General features: G+C 42.5%; 1 protein-coding gene across 2 annotated transcripts; it reads right to left on the bottom strand.

Annotated features, from left to right (window-relative positions):
* Positions 1 to 1,010: 1,010 nt before the first annotated feature.
* On the bottom strand, positions 1,011 to 11,718 carry DYNLT3 (dynein light chain Tctex-type 3). 2 transcript variants are annotated; one of them, XM_044441903.1, is made up of 5 exons: positions 11,594 to 11,718; positions 9,619 to 9,660; positions 7,723 to 7,846; positions 6,189 to 6,266; positions 1,011 to 3,999 (listed from the first exon to the last, which is right to left on the bottom strand). In XM_044441903.1, exons 1-5 carry the CDS (start codon positions 11,624 to 11,626, stop codon positions 3,923 to 3,925), a joined length of 354 nt encoding a protein of 117 aa, XP_044297838.1. In that variant the 5' UTR covers positions 11,627 to 11,718; the 3' UTR covers positions 1,011 to 3,922. The 2 variants fall into 2 exon arrangements, with proteins under 2 accessions (XP_044297838.1, XP_044297839.1); XM_044441904.1 differs by lacking the exon at positions 11,594 to 11,718 and adding an exon at positions 11,072 to 11,147.
* Between the last annotated feature and the right edge of the window lie 15,718 nt (positions 11,719 to 27,436).

Genomic DNA, 27,436 nt, shown 5'->3' on the forward strand with positions numbered 1-27,436 from the left:
TGGTCCCCTTGTATTCCATGCAAACTTCTTCACATGCCAGGTTGAGTGCTGCTCAGCAAAGTACTTGCCACTATAAAACTTGGGATTTAACTACTGCCAAGAAAATTCTTGGTTTACAACCTTAGTGATGCAGCCTACAGTGAGGCTGAAGTCCCGAGAAAAAGATTTCTGTCCCCTTCTGGATGAACCAACATTCATTCTAGCTCTACTATGACAGAAATGAACCACAGCATCTCAGGGAAGCATGGAAGTACAACCAGCTTCAGAGCATGAAGCATGAAAACAAGGTTTTCTTGTTTTGCACCAAGTGCAAAAGCATCTGCACTAATCAGTGAGACATGTGCTTAATAGGGAGGGTACAATCCACTGGGACATTCTCTTGCACAAGTTCCACTGAAATAAATGGGAGCAGATTGGTTGCACAAGTGATGTGACAAGGCTCTCGCCGACTCTGGTGAAGCCTACGCAGGACTGGCTGGGGTTTGTGCAGAAGAGGGGCAAAGATGGCAGAAATATCTTCTGTGGAGCAATGCTTTAACACAACTGGCTGATCTGCATGATCACAGTTGGCTAAACAAGCCATAGCTATTTAAACCACAGCACCAACCAGTTCATGCTGGGAACAATTTTCATAATCAGCTGTCCAGTAATGTTATCCAAATCCATGCAGCACAGCTTGTTTGAGGTGGTGGTGGGGGGGAACGACCCCAAGGAACTGAAGACCAAACAGCTGGGCTTGTTTCTCCTTCAAATAAGCCATGCTGTCTGGATTCAAACACAAGCTATGGTCAGCTGGAGGATCACACATACTGCAGCCAACATGCTGTGACACATGCCACAACTTAAAAAAAAAAATCACAGCAGCTTTATTTATCCTATCATCATTGTCCAAACAAGGTCAGCAGAATGACAAAGATGTGATTCCACATTGTTAAGAAAAGTCTAGGAGATAAAAACTCCATATTTAAGAACATCAGCAATCAATTCATAAAAGAACCATAGAACACAGATAAAGCAGACACCTTACTTTTTATTCAAAACCAAAACGAAGCTATTTTGAAACAAATAAATACCACATAATCTCTGGTACAATCTTACTATAGTAATAGTATATTTTCACTCTGTATAAAGTTATTTATCTTGAAATAACTTATCTTTATAGCATAACATATCTTGAAATACAATAGCTATTAACAAACATCTCATTTATGGAAGCAAATGTGTACTGAAAAAGATTGTATCATTGCCAGTATTTTCTTGTCATGGTGTTTCTGAAAGCTGCATTATCCTGATCCTCCCCATTCAATGAAATTATTATTCTACTGTGTCTCCACCTCTCATAAATAAGAATAGCTGCATCTTCAGGACTGCTTTTTTGCTACTTTAGGAAAAAGATGAATAGTCTATGCCTAGAAAAGGTGCCAATTCTGAATCCATGGCTGTAACTGAACTTCACAAAGAACAATTTCAGCTGCTATCAGGTTAAATAGGCAACAACAAAAATTAAACCTTTGGTGCTTTAAAATGATAATGCTACAGCAATTCAAACAAAATCATTCCAATGATCAAAACCATTTCTTAACACACAATGCAAAACATCATGTAGCAGTTCCATGTTATGTTTAGGACTCAATCATATGCTTGTTTGATAATAAAAAGATCCTTTAACTTCTAGAATGTCTTGCCGAGACATGCTGGGAACTGAAGGACTGTTTGAGGTCTCAACAAGCATAGGACTGTGTCCTCAGTGATTACTAAAGGCCAAAATGCAACAGTATGGTTTCACATTCTAAAAACATAACAGCAAAATGACACCATTTTTATATGAGCTATTGTAAAAGTAAGACCTTGAATTAGCAAGCAAATTGCAAAGATGTTTAAATTTCAGGTTAACGGAATTAACAATTTAACTGATTTTTTTTTTTTTTAGTTGTAGCTTTTGGAAAAATTATAATATGCTGCCAATTCTATGTATGTTTTACTCAGAAGTAATTTCCACTGCACCCAATGGAATCTGTTCTTGTGCAACCAAAGGACAGTAGTCTTACTTAACTGGTGGCACGTAAACAAAGGCCCAGGCATAAAAAATGATTATTTAACCTTATTCATGTTGTAAGGAATCAAGTCCTACCAAATTCAGGGGGACTTATTCCCAAGTGTTCGTATTATTGTAGACAGTTATTCTGCAAATAATGCATGTTTCTTTTGTAGGTGCTCTACAAGATACTGGAGAGAGGTCAAGTCCAGTGGCAGATCATGTGCCTTGCGTGCAGAAGGTAGAAGATTTGCTCCCAAGCATCAACAACCACTGCAGGAAGAACCTTGCCTGAAAGCACAGAAAGCACTGTGGGCCATTGAGCTACATGGACCAATGCTCTGGCCTGCCATAAGGCCATTTCCTATGTGTAGAAACAATTCTCCACCCCACCTGTGTATATTTCCAAAACAGAGGTACGAGGGTTTATTGTTATACATATATTTGAATAACTAAGGCACAACCCTGCTCAAGTATCTGAAGGACCAAAGGCTGGCCCTTTATGAACGATTCCTGCCTTGATTATCATAAAAGATTTTCCTAAACTTTTCTATCCCAGTCCTATATAACTCAGCATGCGCATTTGCCTCTCAAGGCACCCTAACATTAGCATATGGTTTGTGATCTTCTGCTGACCATTCATCTTTACCACATATTTGTTTGTGCATCATATTTCGATTGAGCTTCCAGCAGCTGAAGCAAAGAGTGCAGATTTTCCTAATATAGTGAAATTGAATTCTTATGAATTATAGCAGTAAGAATTGTCCAAAACTAAGCGCTGCTGGCAGTAGCTTCCAGCTTGGCAACTACATTCACCCACAGAAGTCAAGTCCTCTATAAAGAAAATGGATGCTTTGGCCTCTAGATATGTTGTGCCCAAAAATTAGAAAAACAAGCTTTAAAACTTTTTCTGCTCTTTTACCCTGCTTGATACATTATACACTGCAAGCACTATTAAATATACTATATATCACAAGCAATATTAAATAAATCTGTGCCTTTTGAACTTTGGCATCTACAGATATTTTTCTCATAAACAGAAGACAGTTTTAAAGTGCATTCCATTCGTTTCTGCTTTTTTACCCTGCTTGATATATATTGAAAGCTGTGTAGCATATATTATAAATTGTAATAAAGTGGTGGATTTCAAACTTACTGGTTTCACTTTCCTACTGTTTTTTCTGTATGCCTTTGGCATCTGCCCTTCAGGCTACAGCATGTCTCAGTGTGTTTGCTCAATTCACATGAGGCACAACCCAGTATCCCAGCTGAATGTTGCCATTACCTTGCATGAACCAAATGTGGCCCAGCACACAAAACGGTCCCTTAAAACCCCGGATTGTAAAAATTTGTCTGGCACTGTACTGAGGAACCACTGCTACTTAGCTTCCTGAGGTTCCCTAGGACACAATTTGAAAGCCACCATTTTAAAACATTAACTTAGGTACTGTTCGTTTCTTAGATTTTATATATAATATTCTCTTCCCCATACTTATACATTTCTTTTAACTCCTTGTATATGAAGTGCCAAAGGTAATTTGGTGCAAACATGCATATTTTCATTTTCAAGTGACTGTTATATCACTACTTGGTAGGAGGGAATAAAAGGGGTACTCACTGTCCTGGAATGCTTAAAACATCATCATCTTTTTAAAATAGCTGTCTTTAGCAAGCTGCCAGATGGCTAAACTGAATATTTTGCTTTACTATAATAGATACATATGTGCATATGTAGGTTGTGCGGAACCTTTTAAAAGTACACTTCCTGCTTTCTTCTCCAGTGCATACACGTATTAGTATCTAACTATGCTCACAATGTGCTCTGAGGATTTGATAGTTTCTGCTCTTAAAGGCTTTGGTGTAAGTTAGCATGGCTTGTCTGGTTTGCTACAAAAGAATGGCTACAGCAAAGACATTGACGACGCAGTTCATAGTTCGGTTCTCCCATCGGACTGTGCAGGTACCTGAAATGGATTTAAGGAGAGAGAGTAGTCAGACTTTCTTTTCATTCTTAAGATGGCGATCCACAGACCAGACTTTATTTGCAATAGCATCCTACAGAATATAACCCATTAGAAACAGGGATATGTTGGACTTGGGGCAAATTTGAGTAACAATCATAAACCTGGTAACTAGCCATGAATCCTTTAAACTCGCTGGAATATACCTTTGAATACATATAGTTAGGATCAGGCTCTTGGCTCCAGTGCATGTGTTATGGTGCACACAAGGAAGCTGGGATTCAGGAAAAAGTCCATTATTAATGGACAACATGGTTAGATAGTATTAGGGAATGATCCTATAGGTTCTAGACACTGTCTGAAGGACTACAGGATAGTTTGGATCCCCAGTTCCAACCGTGGAGCTGGAAATCAAAGCTCTGCTCCCCCTCGCCCACACTTCCAGTGCAGGAAGACCTATGCTGGATGCTCTCCAGGGTCCTGAATGCAAACTCTGAAAGGGGTTTTAAGGGGACATTTGAGGGATCAGAGCAAGGAGGAAGCTGGAGCAGTCAAGAGATGAGGCATCTTGCAGCTGCTCTGGCCTGTTTCCTGCCCCTTCTGAGGTGTCCAAACTAGACAAAAATTCTATCTAGCAAAAATGCAGGGTGGAAAAATGGGGAGGCAAAGATCACCCAAATTTAGGAACCTAAGGGCACCTTGTTAGGCTTGTATCCTCCTAAGTACATTAGAGCCTGAATCCTGTTCATAAACTTAGATACTGCATATTTCACTGACCATGTGACCTAATCCAAACAGTCCACCTGTAACTTATTTAAAGGGCTTCCTAGGGCTGCTTTCTTAAGGTCAGAGACAATTCTGTTACCTTCTCCAACTACTGCTTGCTCCAGAAAAGTGTTTTGGTGACCCACAAAGCAATCCCCACCATCACCTGCTTTGTTCTGGGGTCTACCATCATCAGGAACAGTTCACTACACCAAACTGCTCTAATTTTAGGTTTCTCTGTAATCCAATTTAAAAACACTAACTGGTGATTTCCCAGCTTTATCTGTAAATTGCTTTGAGTTTGATAATGAAATGCCCAATAGAATACCTAAATACCAGTAATGAATGCAACACAATGTCTTGCTACCATAGTACAAGATGATTTATTGCATTGATCCAAAATTTGTATGGGCATAGGGCAGTGATGGCGACCCTTTTAGAGACCAAGTGCCCAAACTGCAACCCAAAACCTACTTATTTATCACACAGTGCCAACACTGCAATAAAACCTGAATACTGAGGTTTTAGTTTAGAAAAAACAACTCACAGCCAGTCCGAGCAAGCAAATAAATATATAAATATCTTCTTGGCAGCACACTGACCGGCCATGCAAAAGCTCAGACAAGTAGCGGCTAATGAGTCACAGCTTGTGATGTCATTGCCTGTTGCCGCTACTCCTTTCTGAGCATGTGCATGGCCCCTGTGTACAATGTTATCCGATGCTCGGCTGCTGGGGTGATGCTGGGGCAACCTGGCTCGTGTGCCGACAGAAAGGGCTCTGCGTGCCCGCCGTGGCTTGCGTGCCATAGGTTCGCCACTACTGGCATAGGGTTACGACACAAGTGCAAAATTCTCATTTTCTGAGAAAACTGTTTCTTTTTCTCTGCTCTGCCCAACCAGTCTTTTAATTATAGGATAACTGATATGTAGCAAATAATGAAATAGTTACTGCATGAAATTCCCCCAAAACAGAAGAAATGTTGGAATGGAAAGGTGATATGTTTGCTTCAAAGATAGACATCCACTCCTGTTCACAGAAATTTCTGGCAGTTACACCAAGGCTGTATTATAGGTACTTGGATATAGCTTCGCAGTTTTTTAACTGACAACATTTAGAAGTAGATGTAATTTTCAGCAGAAACAAAGTCACTGGGGAAAGGCTTAATCACCTCTTCCTCATGTGCATGATTTTATTTCAAAAACCTACATCTGTCTTTCATTAAAAACAAAACAATCTCAGAGGAAACTTACATGGTTGGCTCAAATTATTCTAATTTCAGATAATACTGATTACATCCTGATAGTTCCATTGGGGTGGATAGGTCAAATAACCTTTCAACTGCTTTATAGCGTTTTGCAATTGTAGCAAGTGAAAGGTGTTCTTTTCCATGCAACAATTTACTTTAATTCAGTGGGTCAGCACTTACCATCAGTTGTGGTATCCCAAAAACATGAACTTGCTGTATGCAGACCAGCTCCACACTTCTGCATCACTGCACAAGTTACTGAAGGATAGAAAAAAAAATCCAGTGCTCATTACTAAAGCACAAGGCAACTATGTCATTCAACCTATAAGCATTCTTAATTAAGGTGTAAGAGAACTGAAAGGACTGGGTGGTAGCTGGAGAAAAAGAAAAGGCACAATCACCCTATGTGAACCCTACATTTTCCCAAAAAGTAATCCTGCTGAATCATGCTATAACACACAAGTTACAAACTTTATGTTTTCTTCTCCTTTGTCCAAGAATATGCAAGTCAACGAAATTCATTTTTCCTTCTTAAAGAAGGTGGCATATTTATCTATGCAATCCTGAGAGTCTAGGGTTACATTGAGTCTTTCAGAGAGCGCTGTCTGGTTAATCTTATGTGGACAATCAGCGGTGTTTTCTGGTTAGGGTGGCCAATAGCTTCTGGGTAAAAATATTTTTTGGGCAGTGTTCCTTTCAAAATAATCTCAGCTGTATTTTACCTGGGAAATATAGCAACTAAGCAGGAGACTGGATGAAGGTTCACTATTGAAGTTGCTGCTCTTAAAGTACACAAAAGAATGCAAGAAAAACCATGCTGGATCAGGCCAAAGGTCCATCTAGGCCAGCAGTCCACACTGGTGGCAAATGGTGGCAAACCAGTTGTCCACAGTGTTGACTAAGGATGCACTCCTATAGATTCTTATCTGGGAGTGAGCCCTACTGAACCTTGGAATACTTACTTTGCATCAGTGTTTGAAAGAATTGCTCTGTAATTCTGTTTCTCTGTAAGCAACAGGCAATAAAGTTTAGCTTTCCATGAGCTTACCACTGCCCTGAACTTCCACCCATATTGGCTGGAAACTATTCTTTTCTCCAGTGGCATAATACCAGCCAAACAGGATCAGTGACATCCTTTGGAACTGAAGTATGCCGTTTCTCCTGTTCTCTGTCTGCTGTCTTTGAGTCTACTTAGTACATAACTGTTCCCTTAAAATTTAAATGAGTTTAACACCCTAATCCTACAGCCATCACTTAGAAGCAAATCTCCTTAATTTTACCTTAATTTATCTGTAAACATATTATTTTTACAGATCCTGAGATTTGAGCTCCAGCCTCCTGGATTTGAGCACAGCGTTTGATTCACTGAATCCCATTTTATTATAGTAAAAATCCGTAAAGGTCAAAGCAGAGGTGTCTTCAGTGCTCTAACACAGGTGTAGACAACATGGCACCCTCCACTAGAGGGAACAGAACAACCATCAGTACCAAACAGCACAGCTGGTGATCATGGGAGTTGTAATCCTAAAAATCAGTCCAAAAGCAGGACAATCCTGATTTTAGTATAAAGGGGACAGTGTATGGAACCCTGTCTGTTACTTTTACAGTACCTCATTCTACAGCACAAAACTAGTCCTGGAATTAATTTCTCCCATCAATTAATTATACTTTGATTGAATCAAACACAGAACTGCATGTTCAAACGGACTCTTACCAATATATTTGTAGGTTTTCCCTAGTTTTACCAGATGTGTTAAAGATTGCTCCACTATAGCTGCAGTCCACTGGTTGACATGTTCATGACTGTAATCTGCCTTGCCCAGAACACCTTCAATGCACTGAAAAATAAAACATGTTTTAAGGACTGAATAAACACATGTATCTATCAAATACATTGATAGAAGTATACATATAACACTTTTAATTCAGTCTAACAATGGTTTGCACAGCAATGCACAATTCTCATTGTCTCTTTTCCTAGCTTGGAGCTCCTAAACTGGGAAACATAATTCATAATTGTGAATTCAATATTCTCCCCTCTAAATTGTAAAAGTTACATAGCAAATATTGATGCAAACAATGACAGGAGAAAAATGGGAAATAATCTGAATTTGTGTCCTGACATGCCTCACAGTATTGAGTATGCTGCTCACGATTTTGATACTAAAGTGAAGTTCAGATCAAGTGACCCTGTTGTCCTTGAATGCTGGGCAGTTACTACGCTGGGGAAAAGCCAGTGTAATGATCGCCACAGCCCTATGCACAAAAGACAGCAGGGCCACATCACTAGAATCTGTGGAAGCAGCTCCCCAGAGAGCTGCACCTGCCACCAACCCTTTATAATTTTAGACACCAGACTAAACTCTTTTTATTCTCCCAAAATTTTAGCTGTGGAACATTTTATTGCTATTTTGTATTTTAGTATAGCACTGTGGATTATTTAATTGTTTTTATGGATCTATTCTTACTAGTTTGATATTTTACTTTTATTTTATTGTTGAATATCTTTTATAGATAATTGTAATTTGCTTTTGCTTTTGTTGTTATGTTGAGTTACTGTTATATTTTAACCATGTAAACAACCCAGAGACCTGTTAGGCTAACAGGAATGGTATAAAAATTGATTTAAAAAAATAGAAATGCAGGTACAAATCCTATTTAGTGGCTTTGACACAGCTTAAGCAGCTGAACTGCGCCAGACTGCAACCTCAGCCTCTGTTACAAACATCCTGAGCAGAGCGCAGGGCAACACCCACCACTGCTTAGCACTGCAGCCGTGTCAGTGCTTAGAGCCTGAGCTGCCTTTCTCTGATGAATGGTGCTTTGACCCAGCACAGCCTCCCACTGGTTGACCTCCCAGCTTGGACAGAGTCACCTTTTTCCTGTAAACCCCAGCGCCATGCCCCATGTGGCTCTAAAGGGTACCTCTACTCCCTGAGGTAGATTTTTGGAGCATGCAGGGGGCTGCGGGTGGAAAGGGAGATCGACAACAATCACCACCTGCAAGCAGGGCTATCTCAAATACAATAAGGATCCAAGCAACTGAAAATGTTAACAAAAAATCTTTGTTATCCAATATTCAGTACAAACAGGTTGGTTTGTAGTGCAGTCTGTGCATGCCTGCTCAGAAGGCCCTCTTGTCTGTAGCTTTTAATTACTTACTTGGCCACCCAGAGACCTGCGGGGTATCACCAGGGGTCTCTCTCTCTCTCTCTTTATTGTCTGTCTTTATTATCTGTTTTTAGCTGCTTAAACATCTTAATATTTTCCTGATTTTATAATATTTTATTGTATTTTCATCACCTCTTTTTATGGACTGTGTAAACCACCCAGAGAGCTTCAACTGTGGGGTGGTATGGAAATGAAGTGAATAAATAAATAAATAAATAAATATGCATAGGCTGTTGCCTATTAGTTCAGTCCTATGCCTGTTGACTCAGAAGAAAGCTCCAGTGAATCCAGTAAGACTTATTCCCTGACAAATATGCATAGGATCACACATAGTCTTTCAGCAATACCAGTCATTCCTACTTTTAGTATGGAAACAGAAAATATAATGCTTGCCTCAGAATGCATTTGGCACATAAATACACTTAAATGTATAACTTACATCTTTAATAATATTGTGGGCTTCTTCAGCATTGAAGGTCATCTGTAATAATAATATAAATTTTATTTACTTATTTACTTTGATAATGCCATTCAGAAAACTGGATTCCAAGGGCATGCTACGATTCAAATACCCATAAGCCTCTGAACTTGGACTCCCAAGAAAGAGCAGGAGAAGAGGAGAGGGCAATTCTCAGCTGCCCATCCTTCCACTCTGGATTTTTGCCAAATGGGCTTTTTTGCTTTTCTAGCTAAAGCGTATTGGAGGGTGAAGGAAGTAGGCTGGAGTAGCTTCAGGATACTTTGCAACCTGGCTGTTCTAGTCTCCTTTCCCCTGCCCCCTCTACACCCCCTCCAAGGTCACTTTTCTGAGCCCAGAGAGTAGGTGAGAGCTTGTCTCTCTTACTAAAAACAAATTACTTTTTAAATCTCCCAAATTCATCATTAACTACTTTTAATCCATTGTTTCTGACATTCTGAAGAACTGCATTTGGAAAATCACACTTGGCTGTGACCTACATTCAATCAACCAAATCATATTATCCTAATGAGGATACTTCTATCTGTGGTACGACTAGTGTTTGTCAATATTTGCTTCTCAGGTGCTCACTCCAAATGTGACCAAAATCCATGTGGACAGGCGGAATACAAGGATGTGTTTTCCTGTGAGAGGTTGCAGTAGACAGTGCTTCCAGGTACTAGAATATGAAGTCGGGCATTTTAAAAATAGAAACTAGGTCCAGATTATACAAAATCAAGTAGTTAGTCTTTCCACCTAGATTGCAGTTGAGTATGGGTGGAGAGGACTTGCATGTCTGAATACTGCCGGTTTAAAGAGAACATGCATACACTAAAGAACAGAGACAAGAATTTTCCTGTCTAGCAGTTAATGTCGTATTTTTACTATGGACTAGAATCAGAATAGTAGATTTAGGAGATGCCAGGTCATCAGGTCCAGCCATGTGCAATCTGGATCCTTGCACAAAGGAAAAGAGAGCTTTTAATATACAAATTGTAGCTCCTGTACTTTCTCTAAAATAAAAATGTTTTTTTAAATGTTTAATGCTTTTGTTTGCTTGCTTGCTTTTAGCCACAGGCACAGGTTTAAAGTAATGTCTCTTTCGGCCCACACCTGTATACCAAGAAAAAGATAGGCTGAAGCCTTCTCTTTGGCATCATCTCGATCTGCAGGGAAGGTTCTACCTGTAGGGGAATATTCGCACATGCAATTTTTTCGCATGGGCACGCAGAAAAATTACCACTGCCACTTCCTAACAGCCTTAGCACTTGATTCTCAAGCACTGGTGTTTTCTTTTTCTTGCATAGGAACATTCTGTCCCGATGCCCAAATACAGCTTGCGGTCGCCACAATGGGAAGCGTTCAACGACAATGTCTTTGCTATTCTCGTAACGTTTATAAGGAATAAAAGGACAGCAGCTCGGGGCGCACGAACCCTCTCGCTCTCGAGTTAAGCATCGCCAGTGGAGACTGGCAGCCCGAATCCTCCACAAACCCGCGCCCTGACAGTTCATCAATGCGGGCGCCTGTCTGAACGTGAGTCAGCGCGTCCAGAGGCCCTGCAACAGCCACCGCACCCCGCCCCAGAGTTGACTGGGGGATGCTGGGAGTTGCAGTCCAACACTTCTCGAAGGTACTCGCTGCCGGGAAGATGCTTTGCGGACGAGATATGTGGCAAACGCGGCCTCCGCTGTGCACGGGCAGCGCACGGGTGGAAAGAAACCACGCCGCTGCTGGCGGGGCGACTGCGGGCCCGGTGAAATCATCCAGTGAGCTGAAGCACGCGGGCTCATGACATCCACCCTCCCGGACTGGGCTGAGCCTTCGGGAAAGTGCGGAGAGCGCTCCTTCCTGCCCGCCGGGTGGCAGGAAAGAGGGGAGGGAACACGAAGGGAATCCTGGGCAGCGCCGCTTGCCTGCTCGCTCCTAAGCGGGGAGGGAATGGAAACTCAGCTACCTCGTCGTTATGGGGGTGAAACGGCTCCTCCATGGCCCCGGGAGTTGCGGCGGCAGCTGCAGCGTCTCCACTCGCGGCGGCGGCGGCCCAGCTTAGCTGAGCAGCTCCACCTTCTCCCAGCCGAGGGCGGGACGGAGTCGCCTTCTGCAGCTCCCTCTGCCGGCTGAACGGCTCCCTTTGGCTTGACGTCGCGGCTCAGCCCCAGGAGTCCTGATTCAGTACCAAGGCTGAAACCCTGGAGTTTTCCACGTAGGAAAGCTCCTCCTGGAATGCGCAGCGTGGCTTTCCCCGTTTATCCGTACACACGTACAGGGCAATCCTGTCCATGTGAAATCAAATAATAGGTGCCGTTGATTTCACTGGGGCTTATGCATAAGACTGTAGCCTTAAGTTTCTGTAGGCAGATGCTATGGCTTTCAGAAGCTCATATTTAGATTGCGTGATTAGGTTAATTACTCGGGATTCATATCTGTGCATATCTTTGCATATGCAAGAAACAGACGTTAATAAGGGGAGAGCATTATTTCATTGTTTTTAGACGATATACCAAAGGTATATAACAGGAAGCATCTTAGAAGAAGCAAACTGGAGAGATGTTTCTTGCAAGAAGGTAATTTTTGTAATTAAACATTATTACGTTTAGTTAAAATATGTTTCCTAATTAATTATATGCAGTTTTAAAATAAAATATTTAAATGTATCAGATTAATGGGCTGAGCCATCCTGTGGTCCTCTAGAATCACAGCCTTGAGATCGGAAAAGACCTTGATTTCAGAGCTTGGATTCCACATTCAGATGGTTCCTACCCCCTCATTCCTCAGATGCCATGAAAAGAATCGCACTGCTGTGTCCCCAAGCTCCTAGCAGTGAGCCTAGAGAAGTGAAGAGGGTTCTTCTGAGTGTTCCTCCATAATTTAAGTAGGTACACTAATTTTGCCCATTAAATAAGTACTAAAAAGTATTAATTACAGAGCAAGCCTGGATTTTCCAGCACTGGCACTTCATTCTTATAAGCCCAATTAATCATGAGTCATGACCAAGACATGAGTATTAGTTAATACTGGTTAGTATGATAAGGTACATATGGATGAGTCCTTGTCTCAAAATTAGAAGGGAGAAGGATCATGCTTCTATGGTCCTGGAGGTCTGACACATCCTTTCATCTGCTGGTAGAAGGGAAGGTAGCTTTGCATGTGCAAAGAGGGACACCATAGCTAATATTATCAATAGGTGTCTGTTTACAGTGAGGGTTAAAGGCAGCCCTAGAAGCGTGTTCATACAAATACCCATTAACTATATCCTGCAAAACCCCTAAGTGCCAAATGCTTAGTTGCTCTAAGACAGCCGAGGACTGGTTGAGAGCTCGTGATCTCTGACTCTTAATACCTGTTGTTCGAGGTCCGTGTTACATTAAGCAGCAGCAAGTCCGTCAGAGTATTGCAAAGCAACAGAAATCACACTTGAAAGGCTTAGGAGCTATAAAGAAACCGGACAACGATGCTTGAAACTTCTTGTAAGTCCGAGCTTCCAAACTCTGGCCTGCTTATTTACATTCGGAAGCCATAAAGAGCAGCCCTGTTCGTCTCCTCTCCCCAGGCCACTTCGCCCGGTATCTTTGAGCCGTATGCCCGAACGCCCCTCTAGCTCAGGCCGGCCCGACCATTCTTTCCAAGGATAATAAAACACGTTTCCTGCGTCCGCTGGTGACTTTCCTCATAGGGCTGCAAGGGCCAGAGCCGCGCCTCACGAGCCGAGCCAGCAGGGGGCGCTGACGGATGACAATCCGCAGCAGCTCCAGCGAGGTAAACGAGGATTGCCGAGCCGAGCCAGGATGGGCTCTGGTCTCCCGGAGGCAGCCGCGCGCCGCACCTTGTCGGTGGCACCGCAGCAGCCTTTTCCCGCGCTCGAGTGGGAAGGCGCTCCCGGGCGCCGTCGGGGCTCGGCGCGCGGGCGGCGGGGATGCTTCCCGCGCAGGGGAAGAAGCGGACGGCAGTAGCAGGAGGGCAAGCCGCACCACTCCAGTCCGGGACCCGCGGAGCAGCGCCGGCGGCGACGGGGGAGAGGAGGCAGGGCGAGGCGTGCTTCACGTTGAAGGTACGCTGGCCCGCCAGGGAGCAGCCTCCCGCCGCCGCCCCTGGGCCGCCGGGGGTGTCGCCAGGCCAGCTGGCCGGCCCTTCGGGCGCTTCCGAGCGGTTTGGAGAGCTCCAGTGCGCAGGACCGAGCGGCGGGAGTTGCCGGGGGCAGGTGCTATGGAGCGGCGGGAGGCGGCGGGGCCACCTCCTCTCCCACCCCCGGACCGCTGAGAGCTGGCCTCTTCCGAGCACAGCCGGCCAGGAGCGGGTCGGCGCCGCTTCCATCTTAGAGTTAGCCTTTTCTTTTCCTCCTCGAAGAGACGCGCAGCGTGCTGTGCTCGGAGCGCCAGGCGCGCAGCGGCACTGGATAGGTAATGCTCGTTCCAGCCATCCTGTGCCGCGGAAGGCGGCGGCTGGGAGAGGGGCTTCCAGGCGCCAGATCCGGGGACAGCTGGCAGGAGTTTGCTCTGCCGCCCAGCCCTGGAAGCTGAGTCCGCTCCAGTCGGTTCAGGGTTGAAAAGGAGAAGGGCGCGGAGACCGGGGGACCTGAGAGGCGTCGTGGGTGCTCCGCTATCGGCGACAGAAGCAAGCGGGGACGGGGGTGGGAGGGAAGGCGGCCGGCTCTGCGGGGAGCCTCTGCTTTGCGTGCTGAAAGGTCCCAGCCTGGACCCTCGGCATCTCCGAGAAGGGCTGGAAGAACTCCTGCCTGGGGAACGGGTGCCCGTCGATCCGGGGGCTGGCAGCTGCCTACGTGCCGATGGGATTTCTTCTAGCTTTGTGTCACCTGCCCCAGTCGTCGGGGATGCGAGCATTTGGGCCCCTTCTCCCACCTTCCACAGGACCCGAGTCCTCCGTAGTGTGGTCACACTCTTGCTGTCACAGAGCTCCTGGTCTCTGCTTGTCACTTTCTGTAGTTTGGATTATGGCTGATGGAAAGGCAGGGACCGTTCGGGTAGGTGGCCATTCTGCCTCTTGCATTTGGTATCCTCATAGCAAGCTTCAGCATTGCCGATTACACTGATCAGAACGGCGACTGAAAATAGTTGGATGACACTATTTCTCCGTTTTCAGCTTATTGAGATGGTGTATGTATGTAGTGATGTGTTTAGGGTAAAGAAGTTTGCTGAATGGCATCTGATAGCCAAGCGTTCATTTCCACTAGCCCGGGGAAAGTTCAGAGGCAACATAATAGTGCAACAATATTGGATGACTTTAGCAACATGAATACTGCCTGAAGTTATGAAATTCACAATACAATTCTGTGCAGGTCTCCTCAGAAGTAAGTCTGAGTTTGATGGCTTGTTCCCCGGTAAGTGTGGGTAGGATTGTAGCCTTAGGTTTTATTTAGGGTGGATTTGGGGTAATTTTTAACTTAAGGTTCATTTAACCCCTTTTGAAAGGTTTTTTTTTTAAATTTCCAATTTTTAACACAATTATTCCATGCCAATTATGCAACTGAAATATGTGTATTCAAATATTAAACATTGTTTTCTGTACAAACAAAATGGAATTTGGACAGTAAAATATTAATTTTCTGTCCAAGAATTATGATTACAAAAATACATTAAGACCAGTAGTTTTTCAAGAAGAAAACATGTAGTATGTTAAAAGCCAAACTCATTTTGTGTTTAAGTTGGGTTTGAAATCCTGATCCCCTATTTCCATTGGGCTACAGTGACATACAACTGATTGATATTTTAGCAGTGCAAATTTAGGTCCCAGTCATTTCCTGGTAGGAAACTGAGAGAACCAGTGGGTAAGAAGAGGGTATTAATATTTAGATGGGTAAATGCAAAACTGGATAAACATGGATTAGAAAGAAGCTGTGATACAGAGGGAGAAGGGGTGTCATGTGAGACAAAGGAAGTTGACAACAATTTAATTTTACAGATGAAAAGGGCATTGTGCAACATCAAAGACCCTTTCCAAAAAAAGCCCTATCTTTTTATTGGCACCAGTGAACATCCAGGACTTGATTTGCACTACTAGGAAATAATTTGGGAGCTAGGGCTTCACAGACCGAACCCTAGCAATGCCCCTGACAGACCTCCATCCCATATCATGAACTGCCAGTGAAGCTGTCCAAGCTGCAGCATGGTGGGAGGTGGGGCTGCTGTTCAAGAGGCCTGTTCCAAGCCTTTCTTGGGCTCATGCAAGTAGTTATGTAGTTGATCACACCTGTGTAGACTTTACGGGAACAAAGTATTGGTAAAACTCAGAGTAATTTCATTGCAAATCAGTGCAAAAAACAGAAATGGCATCAACATTTTATTCATTTTATTTCTATACCACTAAATAGGGGAAGACCTTGAAAGGAAGTTACAATTGTTAGTCTAATAATATGCACATTTACTAGGAAGTATCTCATTGTATCTAGTGCTGGTCTGCTTTTGCACAGAATTCCAGCCTAAAGGAAAGAGTTAGTTTGCATTACACAACTGATATATATTCCTATGAGTAATTACTCTTTTCCCCTGAAAAGAGTCAGTGGGAACTTGACTGAATGGATGACTGTGTTTTTCAGTAATGGAGAGCCATTGGGTCTCAGATTCTTCTTCAGTCTCAGCCTTTTATGGACTCCTTTTGAAAAAATAGCATTAAATTCTATTCCCCTGAACTAATTTAGTTTGTGTTTCATGCCAATGAAGGCTCAGGGTTGGATTTGGGCACCATATTAACAACAACTGCATGAGTTATGAGCATGGTGTGAGGATAACTCTAGTGAGCAAATTTTGTGGCAGATAAAAATGTATTGCTAGAACTTGTGTTTCTTGGCTATAATGGAAATGTAAACCTTGGATGTTGTTGGACCAAGACTGTGGGTCCTGAATATAACGTCATATTTGAAGAATATAATCAGAAGCAGGGATTGTTTCACTTTTCTGCAGGCCTCAATTGAATTTGTCCGAGTAAGCATGTCCACCATTTTGATGGTTCATATAGATGGAGTGCATGTGTGTGTTTGTTGAGAAATCTTGTATATGGCAATAATGTCTGTAAGAGGAAAATCAGTGCACCCATGTGTACTCTGCACATAGACTCATTATGCTCCTCTACAAAATGTTTGTCAATGCTACTTTTGCATGTAATGCTAAGCCATGGTTTATGATCACTGTGATTTATTAATTCAGCTATATATTGTCTCATTGACAACCAAGCGAGCTGCCATCTGTTTTCTGTACCCTGCTCCTTCTGCCACCTCCTTCCTGGAATCTACCATTTCCTTCCCTGTTTGTAGTGCTGTAGAACTGTCATGGCTTTGCCACACCAGCAGCTCACCTAGCATTGGGCCACTGCAGAGACAGGGTGTGGAAATCCTTGTGGCTCAGCACTGTTCCGAACAATGTTAGCTAAAGAGATTGCTCTTCCCATCATGGTGGCACTAAGGGGAAGGAATTTCTCCCAGCTTTTGAAAGGCTGGCTGTAAAAGCATTGCTGGATTTCTAATGAGGGTATGGCAGCTGTGAAAAAGCTATCATCATCTTCATCATCATCACTACTACTTCTGCTACTATATTGTATGTATATCCCACCTTTCTTCTGCTTGTAAAGAGCAGAAGGCTGCTTACAAGGTTCTCTTCCTCGCTCTTTTATCCTCTCAACAACAACCCTGTGAGGTAGCTTAGGCCAAGAGGCAGTGAGTATCCCAAAGTCACCCAATGGTCATCATGGCTGAGTGGGGACTAGAACCCAGAGCTCCCAAGTCCCAGTTCAGCACTCTTAGCCACTATACCACATTGGCCTTCATGGTACAGTACATTGGTTCTTACTCCCACACATGTCTGGATGGCACCAAGTTAAGGAAGGCTGGTAAAGCATCAGTTTCTGTTTCTTGGTCACACAAACATGCATTATTTTTCAGCTTGATATATCCTGAGAAGGCTTTCTACTTCCATGTGATCCTGTGTGTAATTTGAGGCATTCCTCAGAGAACTTGCTGTCTGCAACACTGCCAGGAGAAGTTCATGAATACACAAGGCAGGGCTTTTGAGTAGCGGCACCTCATCTGTGGAATTCCCTCTCACCAGAGGTCAGGTTTGCCCATTGCAACTGGCAGTGCAAAGTATATTCACCAGGCCTTTGAGTTCTAAGATGGCTTTTTGTCAAACAGTGTTTTAAAAGAATGAACTGTTTTTTGTTTACACATTGATGCAATTTTATTAGATTGTTATGCTACATTGGTTTGAGGATCCTATTGGGCCAAAAAGTAATACAAATGCTAGTTTACAGTAAAAATGCAACTGTTGCCATGAACAGCATGGTGCAATTGCTTCAGCAAGTTTGTTTCTTTCAGTTTTTGAAGAACCCAGAGGAAAGGTGGAAATGTGTGAAACAGTTTATTGAAGAAGTGTTGGCCATATCCAGTCCTCTTTTCTCTTCAATGGCTACATAGAATCAGAGAACTCCCACCCAAAGAGTGATACAAGCAGAGAGCATGAATCAAAGGCTCTGAAATGGAAGAAGATAAACCTCTTTACAGGTTATCTCTTGACAAAATTCAGGGCTACATTTAGGTTTTGCTTGACAACTATAGATTGGATGTTGGGTATCTAACAGTATTAAGTTGCGGCATTTTAATGCTGCTTTTTGGAAGACAAACAAAACAGTTAGCAAAAACTGCAGGGGAGAAATAAAACCATAGTAAAGCACCAAAAGTTATATCCAGGATCAATTGAAATAGCAGAGAAGAAAAGTCCCCCTAACCGCCCCCCCCCCCCAACCACTGGGGTTTAAAAATCAGATGCTATTTAAAAAAGGACACTATCAATTTAAGAAATTTGGGGATGCATTTGCTCACTAGTTACTTAGAATTACAAGTTGAGAATGAGATCGGGCAGGGTTAGGAAATCTAAGGCCTATCACTTTTATTTATGCCAAGAAGACTTCTTCCCCCACCCCCACCCCCACCCCCCCAGGAGGGTAGGAGGAGCAACAATGGCTTTGTTGTTGTCCAGCTCCTTGGTTCAGTAAGAAGTCTTCTGTGTTAGGTGAACTTAAAATAAGTGGCCCGTTTAATGGGCTCGCCTTGCCAGAAGTGTGAATATCATTTGGGAGGCCTTTGGATCTCCACCTGTACTGCCCCTCCCTTTACTCCATCCTCTTCCCAAGGTTAGAACTCAGATCTCAAAAGGTGAAGCATTTGCAGAGGCTTCCATAGTTGATGGTAGAATCAGTGATGGTATCCCAGTTTGGATCACTTATCTCTATCTATGGTTTCAGCAGCAGAATCCTTTGCATCCTGTGGCATCTTAGAGGTCATCTAGCTGCCATTGCACTGGGCTTAAGACTCAAAGGACAAATTACATGCAAATGCAAGTAACTAAGATTCCATGGTGATTCTTTAAGTGGGAAAACAACAGTTCTGGTGTATGCTCATGGAAGTAAAGTGGAGGGATGTAGCACTTAACTTTTTTTTTCTTTTTAATCCATCAAAGTTCTCTACCATCAAAGTTCTCTACCATCAAATTACTTTTCCTCTACAAGATTTAAATGTAAGGCATGGGCAAGAGTGGAGAAATGAAAAGTATGTATTTTGAAAGTATTCACTTAAAAATACCCTTGAACCAATATGTATTAGTGTTTGATAGCCTTTTCTGCTCAGGAGAATTTTATGTGAGGAGTTGGATAACTGCTGTCTAGAGAATGATGCAAGCAGAGAACATGAGTCATGAAGATTGATTGGAAAGAAGATAGCATCCTTAGTCTCTGGTTTCTGGTATAGTTCAGAGCTGGATAAAATAAAGACATAGCTTTCGCCTAATTTCAATAGATGTGGTTGATTTTGGTTGTGCCACTTCTTTGCACTCTTCTGTTTTGACATTCTATTAAATGTGAAAAGAAATTTGAGGATCAAATGCGACCAGAATCAGCCACCTGGCCCTGCAGAAAGCTGCATGAGCATGTGTATGTATATATTTTCCATTTCTCTGTACCAAATCTCCTCATAAACTACTCCAAGATTCTTATGCACAGTTAGTTTATAACCACAAACTTCCTCATAACTTCCTTATTCATCATAAATCCCAACATGGAGATAGCCCCATGTTAGTGTTACTATGCTGAGCTGGCTCTAAGGTTTCAGGTTGCTACACTGACACAGACAGAGCCTTCCAATTACAGTGGCAGAAATGGTTTGGATATGCATTGTCAGTTTTACAAGATCAAAATCAGTGTGCGCCCTGTGTGTTCTTCCATTGCCTCTCCCTTGTATCCTCCACTTGCACAATCATTTCAGTGAGGGAAATGCATCTGATTCAGCTGTAATATCTTGGGCTGTTAACTAACACTGAACTAGAATGCTCCAGTTTGGATATAGCAGCAACTTTGATTTAATAAGCTAGGATCTCTGTACTGAAGCCTCCGTGCAAGGAAAGAGGTGAGGAAGGCGAGCATAGCCCTGAGACTTGTGCTGAGCTTTTAACCCATAAGATAAAATGTATGTCCAAAATGGATGGGAAGATTCTTCTGTACTAGAATGCACACAAAGCCTCCCTTTGAAAAAGATATTTATCCTCTGGGATATTACACTTATTAGCTTTCCAGGAGTATTGATCTAATTTAAAATCCAATTAAAGATCAATCAATATAAATAAACCTGCACAATTAGATGGACCATGACACCACTTACTTTGAAACCAGGTTTAACTTAATAGGAGCTCCCGGTGTAGATCCTTTATGAGATTAAAGTCAAGGCAGAATCCATTAATTTGTGCTGCCTTCTCTGTCTGGGACAGATTGGTTTTCATAAATTCTGTAATCTTATCAAGGAGGACTTACTGCTTTTCAAATCATGCATTCAAATGGAAGTGCAGAACTCTGTGTTCCCATAGTTCAACTATCTTCAGGTATTTTGTTTGCAATGAATCAATTAAGCAATAGATATCAGGTTTTCTTCTGGGCTTTACTAGTCTGATTAAAAAAGAGATGCTGTTACTTTATAGGAGATAGTTTATATGTGATCTATGCTAGAAAGTTAATAATTTTATCTAGAAGTTTGATCTTAACCAATTGGTAAAGTTAAATGGTCTGACATTTCCACAACTGAAATCCATTTGCACCAGAGTAAGGGAACAATTATTAATTTTGCTGAGCAGATGGTATATTAAGCAGGTAAAGTAAAATAGAACTTGATCTAGTGTTAATCATGATCTAATATAAAGGTTAATAAGTGAAAAAAAGATTAAATTTGATACATTTATGTTACTAGTCCAGACTAGGTTCAGAACAGGATATACTATCAGGTTCAGTGGTATCATGTTTGAATAATTTGCATTTAAAGGAATTTATTAGACATATTAAAGTGGAACTCTTTGAGAGAACAGTGTTTCCAGAAGCTTCAGCTAGAAGATAATTCTATTTGAGAGTAGTCCATCTGTCATCCAGATTTTTGTGTAATTTTTTCTATGAACACTTGCAGAACGCTGCTATAGTGCCATAAGCTAGAGATAAAGTTTTATTAAAAAGCAACCCAAACCATGTTTGGTTTTGGCAGTACACAGTGTGTGAGATGCATCAAGTCACAGACACGAGTCCTTGTTTGTTCCCAAACTTTTAATTTTTTTCTGACATGAAATTTGCACAAATTTTCCCTCTGTTTCACTGTTCTGCCATGCATTTTGTGCCATTTTTGTGAGCCTTCTCTGTAACCTTCCCATACATCTGACAGCTAGCAACAGACAGCAGTGGAGGGGAAATGAGAAAAGCAGCCAGTGGACTGCAGGAAAAGGTGCATTCGGGGTTCTGTGCTTACTTCAGTGTAATGTGAAACAACCTTTAAAAATACAAGGTGTCTGCAGGTGAGGGAAGCACCAAAATGAAGGACAAAACGGACAAGGACATTAACATAATTATATTTTGGTTCAAGTTCAAAGGCAGTAGGGGAGCTGAAGGTGGCTGCAGGGGAGAACTTGTTTCCTTTATACTGAAGTTGGAACTCATGCCCTATTTATTTATTTAGAATTTTTGTATGCCGTCCCATTGCATAGCCTCGGGACGGCTTACATAAAATAAATAAACACAATACAAATAATACAAATAAAATTCAGATTCACCCTGGCTGCAAATTAAAACCTATAGATGATATTAAGAGTTATTAAAATATTGTTTAAATAAAAAGGTCTTAGCCTGGCGCTGAAAAACAAATGACGGCGCCAGGCAGACCTCTCTGGGGAGCATATTCGATAGGTGGGATGCCACCACAGAGAAAGCCCTCCTCCGGGTACTTTGCCTCCTGATGTCCCTCATGGAGGGCTGCCAGAGGAGGGCCTCTGCTGCCGATCTCAGGGGGTGGGAGGGCAAAAGAAGGTGTTCCTTTAGGTATCCAGGTCTCAAGCCATTAAGGACTTTATAGGGGATAACCAGCACCTTGAATTGAGCCCAGACTTTGATGGGGAGTCAGTGAAGCTGGTAGAGGACTGGGGTTATGTGAGAATAATGCCCAGTTCCCGTCAGCAACCTGGCTGCTCTATTTTGCACCATCTGAAGTATCTGGACTGTCTTCAAGGGCAGCCCCATGTAGAGTGCATTACAGAAATTCAATCAGGAAGTAACCAATGCATGTGTCACTGTTGCAAGGCAATCGTCCTCCAGGTAGGGACGCAACTGATGGATTAACCGAAGCTGAAGGAAAGTGCTCCTCGCCACCGCCATCACTTGAGCTTCTAAAGACAGCTCTGGGTCGAGGAGCTCTCCCAAGCTGCAGACCCTGTCTTTTACAGGGAATGCAACCTCATTCAGGACAAGGTCAAAATCACCTACCTGGAGACCCGCACCACCCACCAACAGGACTTCCATCTTATCTGGATTGAGACTCAGTTTATTGGCCCTCATCCAGCCCATTACCTCAGCCAGGCACTGGTTCAGTACAGCCACTGCCTCACCTGGAGCAGATGTAAATGAGAGGTAGAGCTGGGTGTTATCAGCATACTGATGACTCCGCAGCCCAAACCTTCTGATGACCTCTCCCGGCGGTTTCATGTAGATGTTGAATAGCAAGGGAGACAAAATGGATCCCTGCGGTATTCCAGGACATAGCTGCCATGGTGCAGAGCCAAAGTCCCCCAGCACCACCTTCTGGAATTGGCCATCTAGATAGGAGTGGAACCACTGCCAAGCAGTGCCTCCTACTCCCAGTCCCGCTAGCCTATCCAGAAGGATACCGTGGTCGATGGTATGGAAAGCCACTGAAAGGTCCAGGAGGACCAACAGGGATGCACTCACCCCATCTCTCTCCCTGCATAGGTCATCATACAGGGCAACCAAGGCAGATTCAGTACCATACCCGGGTCTGAAGCTGGATTGAAATGGGCCCTAAAGTGCCTCTTCTCTTTTTATTTATTTATATTTAGGCTCATGCTCTCCTACCATTCAGCTAAGCATTCTTGCATCTCCTTCTTGTCAATGCCTTTGTAAGTTTCAGCCCTCGTTCATTTCATCCTCCATTTCAGTGCTTCCTTTGCTAGTGAACACCTTTTAAAAACTGCTTCATGTTACACCAAAGGAAACATATATTCCCTCTAGATCCATTCTCTCCTGCAGCAGTCATCTACTTTTCTTGTTTCCCCTCTGCTGGTCTCTGCAGCTAGTTGTCAGATGTACCTGGGTGTTCCAGAGCAGGATCACAATAATTTTACAAAATGCATTGCAGGGCAGCGAAAGGCAGGGAGAAATCACATACATGTCATAGGAGCGCAGAAAGGAAAATTCCTAGCAGCCAGCATTCACTCCTGCATGCTTGCCCAGGAGAATGCAAAGAAAATGCTGTGAATGGGTTTGGGACATTTGCTCATGTCTTTTCTTGAAGATCCCTATCCCCACAAAAAACAAAAAGGGGAAAGAGAAAAGAAAGGAAAAGAGAAGTAAAGAAATCACAGAGGAGATATAGGGTTTTTGTTTCTCTTGCTGGCCAGCTCCCTGGCACTTTCCAGTAACCAATTGCACTGCTAGGTTCAGACATCATGCTATCTCACCCTAAACAGCCCTATTCCATGCCACGGGTTTCCAGGGTGGCTTGTTTGTGCAAAATTACCCTTTATGGGGGAAGAGGGACACTCTGAGTTCAGAAGTCACACTAACCTTCTCTGCAGCTGCCCATTATAACAATCCTTTGCGGTTTAGCAGAATGCATGAGTCCAGTCAGTTGGCTAGGTGCATAGTCTTGACATACAGATGCTTGTTTCTGTATGTTTTCCACTACTGAATGAGTTCTCACTGATATGTATCTCATGAATGTGCAACCTGATTTAGCTAATAGTGGCTGGGGAAATAAGAAACAATAGATTATTTTGCCTACTGTGCAAAATAAATTAGTATCGTTACCCTCAGTAGCTCATCTGGTGGTATCATGTGAACCTAACCTTGGTGGCTTGTTGCCATGGCTAACAAGCCACCTGAGAATCCTACAACAGAATCCTACAACAGCTTGTACGTGAGCCACCATGGCTTATTAACCAACCTGTAATCATAGAAATAAGGTCATTGCTTTATTTCTTACTGATGAGGGGACAGATAGCACTTGACTGAGAACTCTCTCTCAAAAAAAGGTGAATCTATCCACACAGAAAACTAACATGATGGAGAGAAGAATGTTAGTCTAGCCTATCCTGACCATCCTAGTGCCTTCTGTATAAGGATTGCATGGACCCACCTTCATTTGTGGAGCATTTTGGGTTAAATGAAACTGCACAGACCAGTGCTTAACACATTGGTGGGAAATAAGTCTATACCGAGCTGCAAGAAGTTTTATCTTTGATATTTAGGCTAGGCATAAATCATCCTCAGCCCTTCTGTTTAATCCAAAAGTGGACATTTAAGTGATGAAACTGAACAAAAGGAGTTCTGTAAGGACTGGCAAATAATAACACTTCCATGAATGTTGTGCATATAATGAAAAACAGCATGAGTGGAAGTAAGGATATGCAATCGATCTTTCTTTCTTTTTTCCAAACCAAGGAATCACATGAACCTAATATTTACAGTTCAGGTTGATTTCATTATCTAATAAAGTTGTTAGACAAATATTGTTATGTTACAAACAACATTTTCAGGAAATCTTAATGGTGTATAGAGTTCTGGGAACCATAGTGAAACAAGATGACTTTAGCAGATGTTTTGAGTATCACTATAATATTTTACTACTGCCTGTGCTGAAAGTGCACATGGTTGATAGAAGAGTATTATTTACATCAGAGGGCAGTTTTCTATGGGCCCTTGTATTTTGCATTATCCCTTGAGAACTATAGGGTGCCTGGATTTTCAAAAGTAGCCTAAAGAGGCCCTATATGTTTCTCTCTTTATCTCAAAACTTATGGTTTTCTCATGAATTTGCTAGCGCTGATTCTAACATGTTATCTGAACTCAATCCCTGCCATTTGATCCTGAGAAGAAGTTTGCACCAATTTTACCAGAATAATTTCTTATTAATAGCCTAATCACAAATTTGAAACTATTTATGTGAAAGTTTTTAAAAGGTCATATTGGGCGTGTAAACCATGCTACTGAATAATTTAAACTAATGAATACTGTGTAAAGATTGGATTAATTAGCATTTGCCCAGCACACTTAAAGTCTAGTAATCCAAGAAAGATAGCATGATGTTCTTCCTTGCCTGATATTATTCAGCCAGACGTTAATAAGTGGACATTGACTTGGCACAAAGTGTGCATTTGTTTTCATCCATGCTTTGTTTTTGGGATTCTAAGAGAGCTGAACTTCTTTATTTCAATTCTTCTTCAAAAAATAAAGAAAAGCTTATAGCTTATAAGTGTGGGTTATGAAGGGGACATTTCAGTGTTGTACACAGAGCTGTAGGAAGAAAAGTGAAACAGTGTAAACAATCCACAGGAACTGTTCAGATACTCCACAGAGGCCAGGATTGTTATCAAATAGCTGTTTACCTATTTGATCTGCTTTGGTTGAAGTCTATGCATAATTGGTTGCATTTTGTCTGCATTTTACAGAAATCCATGAATATAAATTAAATAACTGGGACCAGGGGACTTGGATGCCTGTGGGTACCACGTTACGGAACCTGGGTCCAACCTGTTCCCAAGGAGACAGCTGCTTCAGATAATAAATACTTTATAATGCTATAATACTTTTATCAGGCCACTTTCAAAGGTCTCATAAGGTAAAGCTATAAGGGCAAATCAAATTTTGATATAGTTACAGCAATGTGAATGCTGGAAATTTTCTTCTGGAATGTTTGTGTTGGATGACACATCGATTTTCTATTTCTGTAATCCTTGTAGCTGTTCATTGTTAATGATTTTGTTTTGTGTTGTAAGCTGCTTTGGCCATGGTACACTATGGGAAAACAGCATATATATCCATAAAACCATCTAATGTCGCCTACTGGGCATGGATGTGTGTGTGTGGGCGGGGGGTCACATTTAAGATCAGCTGCTGTTGTGTCTAGTTACTGTATCTTATTCTCTGGATCTCAGTGGAACAGTTAACATATCTGGATTTTAAAAAGAATTTTTGATATTTTTTTACAGTCCCTCTTTCTCACTAAGCTATGTGTGTATGTGTGATGGACATATGACTAGATAAGCATATCCTCAGCCATTTCAGGACAGTTTGAGAGGGGAAGGGTTTAAGGTTGGGAAAGTTTAATGACCCCTCCTTTTTCATGTTGGAATTTCCCCATCATGGGGTAGGGTGTTAAAAAATATGTGTTTCTTTTTTTAACCTCTTTCAATGGATACAGTATTTCAGCATGACAGCAGGATAGAAGAAGCTTAAATCTCTCCTCCCAGATTGCCAGGTGTGGATAGGTGTGTGCTTACTCAAAGTGAAGTCAATAAGATATACCAGTGGTTTTCAGCCTTTACACAGCTTGAGACTGGCAAAAATGGGAAAACCACTGAGGGGACTGCTGAGGCAGAAACAAAAAGCACCATATGCATAATGCAGTATTCTGTGTATTAGTTTCCAAACACAATACCAGAAGAAAGAAAGAAAGAAAGAAAGAAAGAAAGAAAGAAAGAAAGAAAGAAAGAAGGGAAGGGAAGGGAAGGGAAGGGAAGGGAAGGGAAGGGAAGGGAAGGGAAGGGAAGGGAAGGGAATTCTCCAAAACAACCAGAAACCAACCAACAAAAATGCCAACAAAAGAATAAAATACTGAAATTGGTGCAGCATAACTCCCTGCTGGCTCCCATCAAGCTGGCTCTCCCCTCCCTGTCTTCCCCCCAGGTGGCACTGGTGCACCCCCCATGAATGCAATGCTTACTGAGGAAGAGGTGGTGGAGCACAGCCAGCCCTGTGTGCCAGTCCATGGCGAGTGAGTTGCAGCCCTCCTGCAGACCAGTAGGAAATCTCCTACAGACTGGCGCTGGTCTGTTGAAAACCACTGGTACATACAAACATAGCTGTGCTAATTCCGCTCACGTGGGGAAAAAAGCCAGTCATTGTCAAATGATGCACCAGACTGAAGGAGGAAGGATGGAGGTCAGTTTTTTCTTCTGCTCTTGCCAGGCATCTGTGCAGCCCTTTCTAATAGGCTGTGCAGGACCCACTCCTGCCACACTGATGCATCACAAGAAGCCACTCTGAACAACCCAGTGACAAGCTATGAGGCCTCCGGGTGGCTTGTACATGGCTATAAACTCACACTGGGCTTTGACAATGTGACAAGTCATTCCGAAACAAACAAGGATGACAACTCTCTGTAGCTTGTGGAGTCAAGTGAACCAGCTTAGTATGTGGAATAAAGTCATATTTTTACTGGCTTGCAAAAATTATATTCCTTTCAAGACACAGCTGTGAGATT

This window comes from Varanus komodoensis, unplaced genomic scaffold (genome assembly GCF_004798865.1).
Source record: "Varanus komodoensis strain SLA01 unplaced genomic scaffold, ASM479886v1 scaffold4, whole genome shotgun sequence".
Lineage (NCBI taxonomy): Eukaryota > Metazoa > Chordata > Lepidosauria > Squamata > Varanidae > Varanus > Varanus komodoensis.

Excerpts from the sequence above, each read along its gene's own strand:
- DYNLT3 (XM_044441903.1), bottom strand. The coding sequence starts at position 11,626 with ATGGAGGAGCCGTTTCACCCCCATAACGACGAG. Across the intron at positions 9,661-11,593 it reads TTCACCCCCATAACGACGAG|ATGACCTTCAATGCTGAAGA; the intron begins GTAGCTGAGTTT and ends TTATTATTACAG. Across the intron at positions 6,267-7,722 it reads GAAAACCTACAAATATATTG|TAACTTGTGCAGTGATGCAG; the intron begins GTAAGAGTCCGT and ends TCTATCCTTCAG.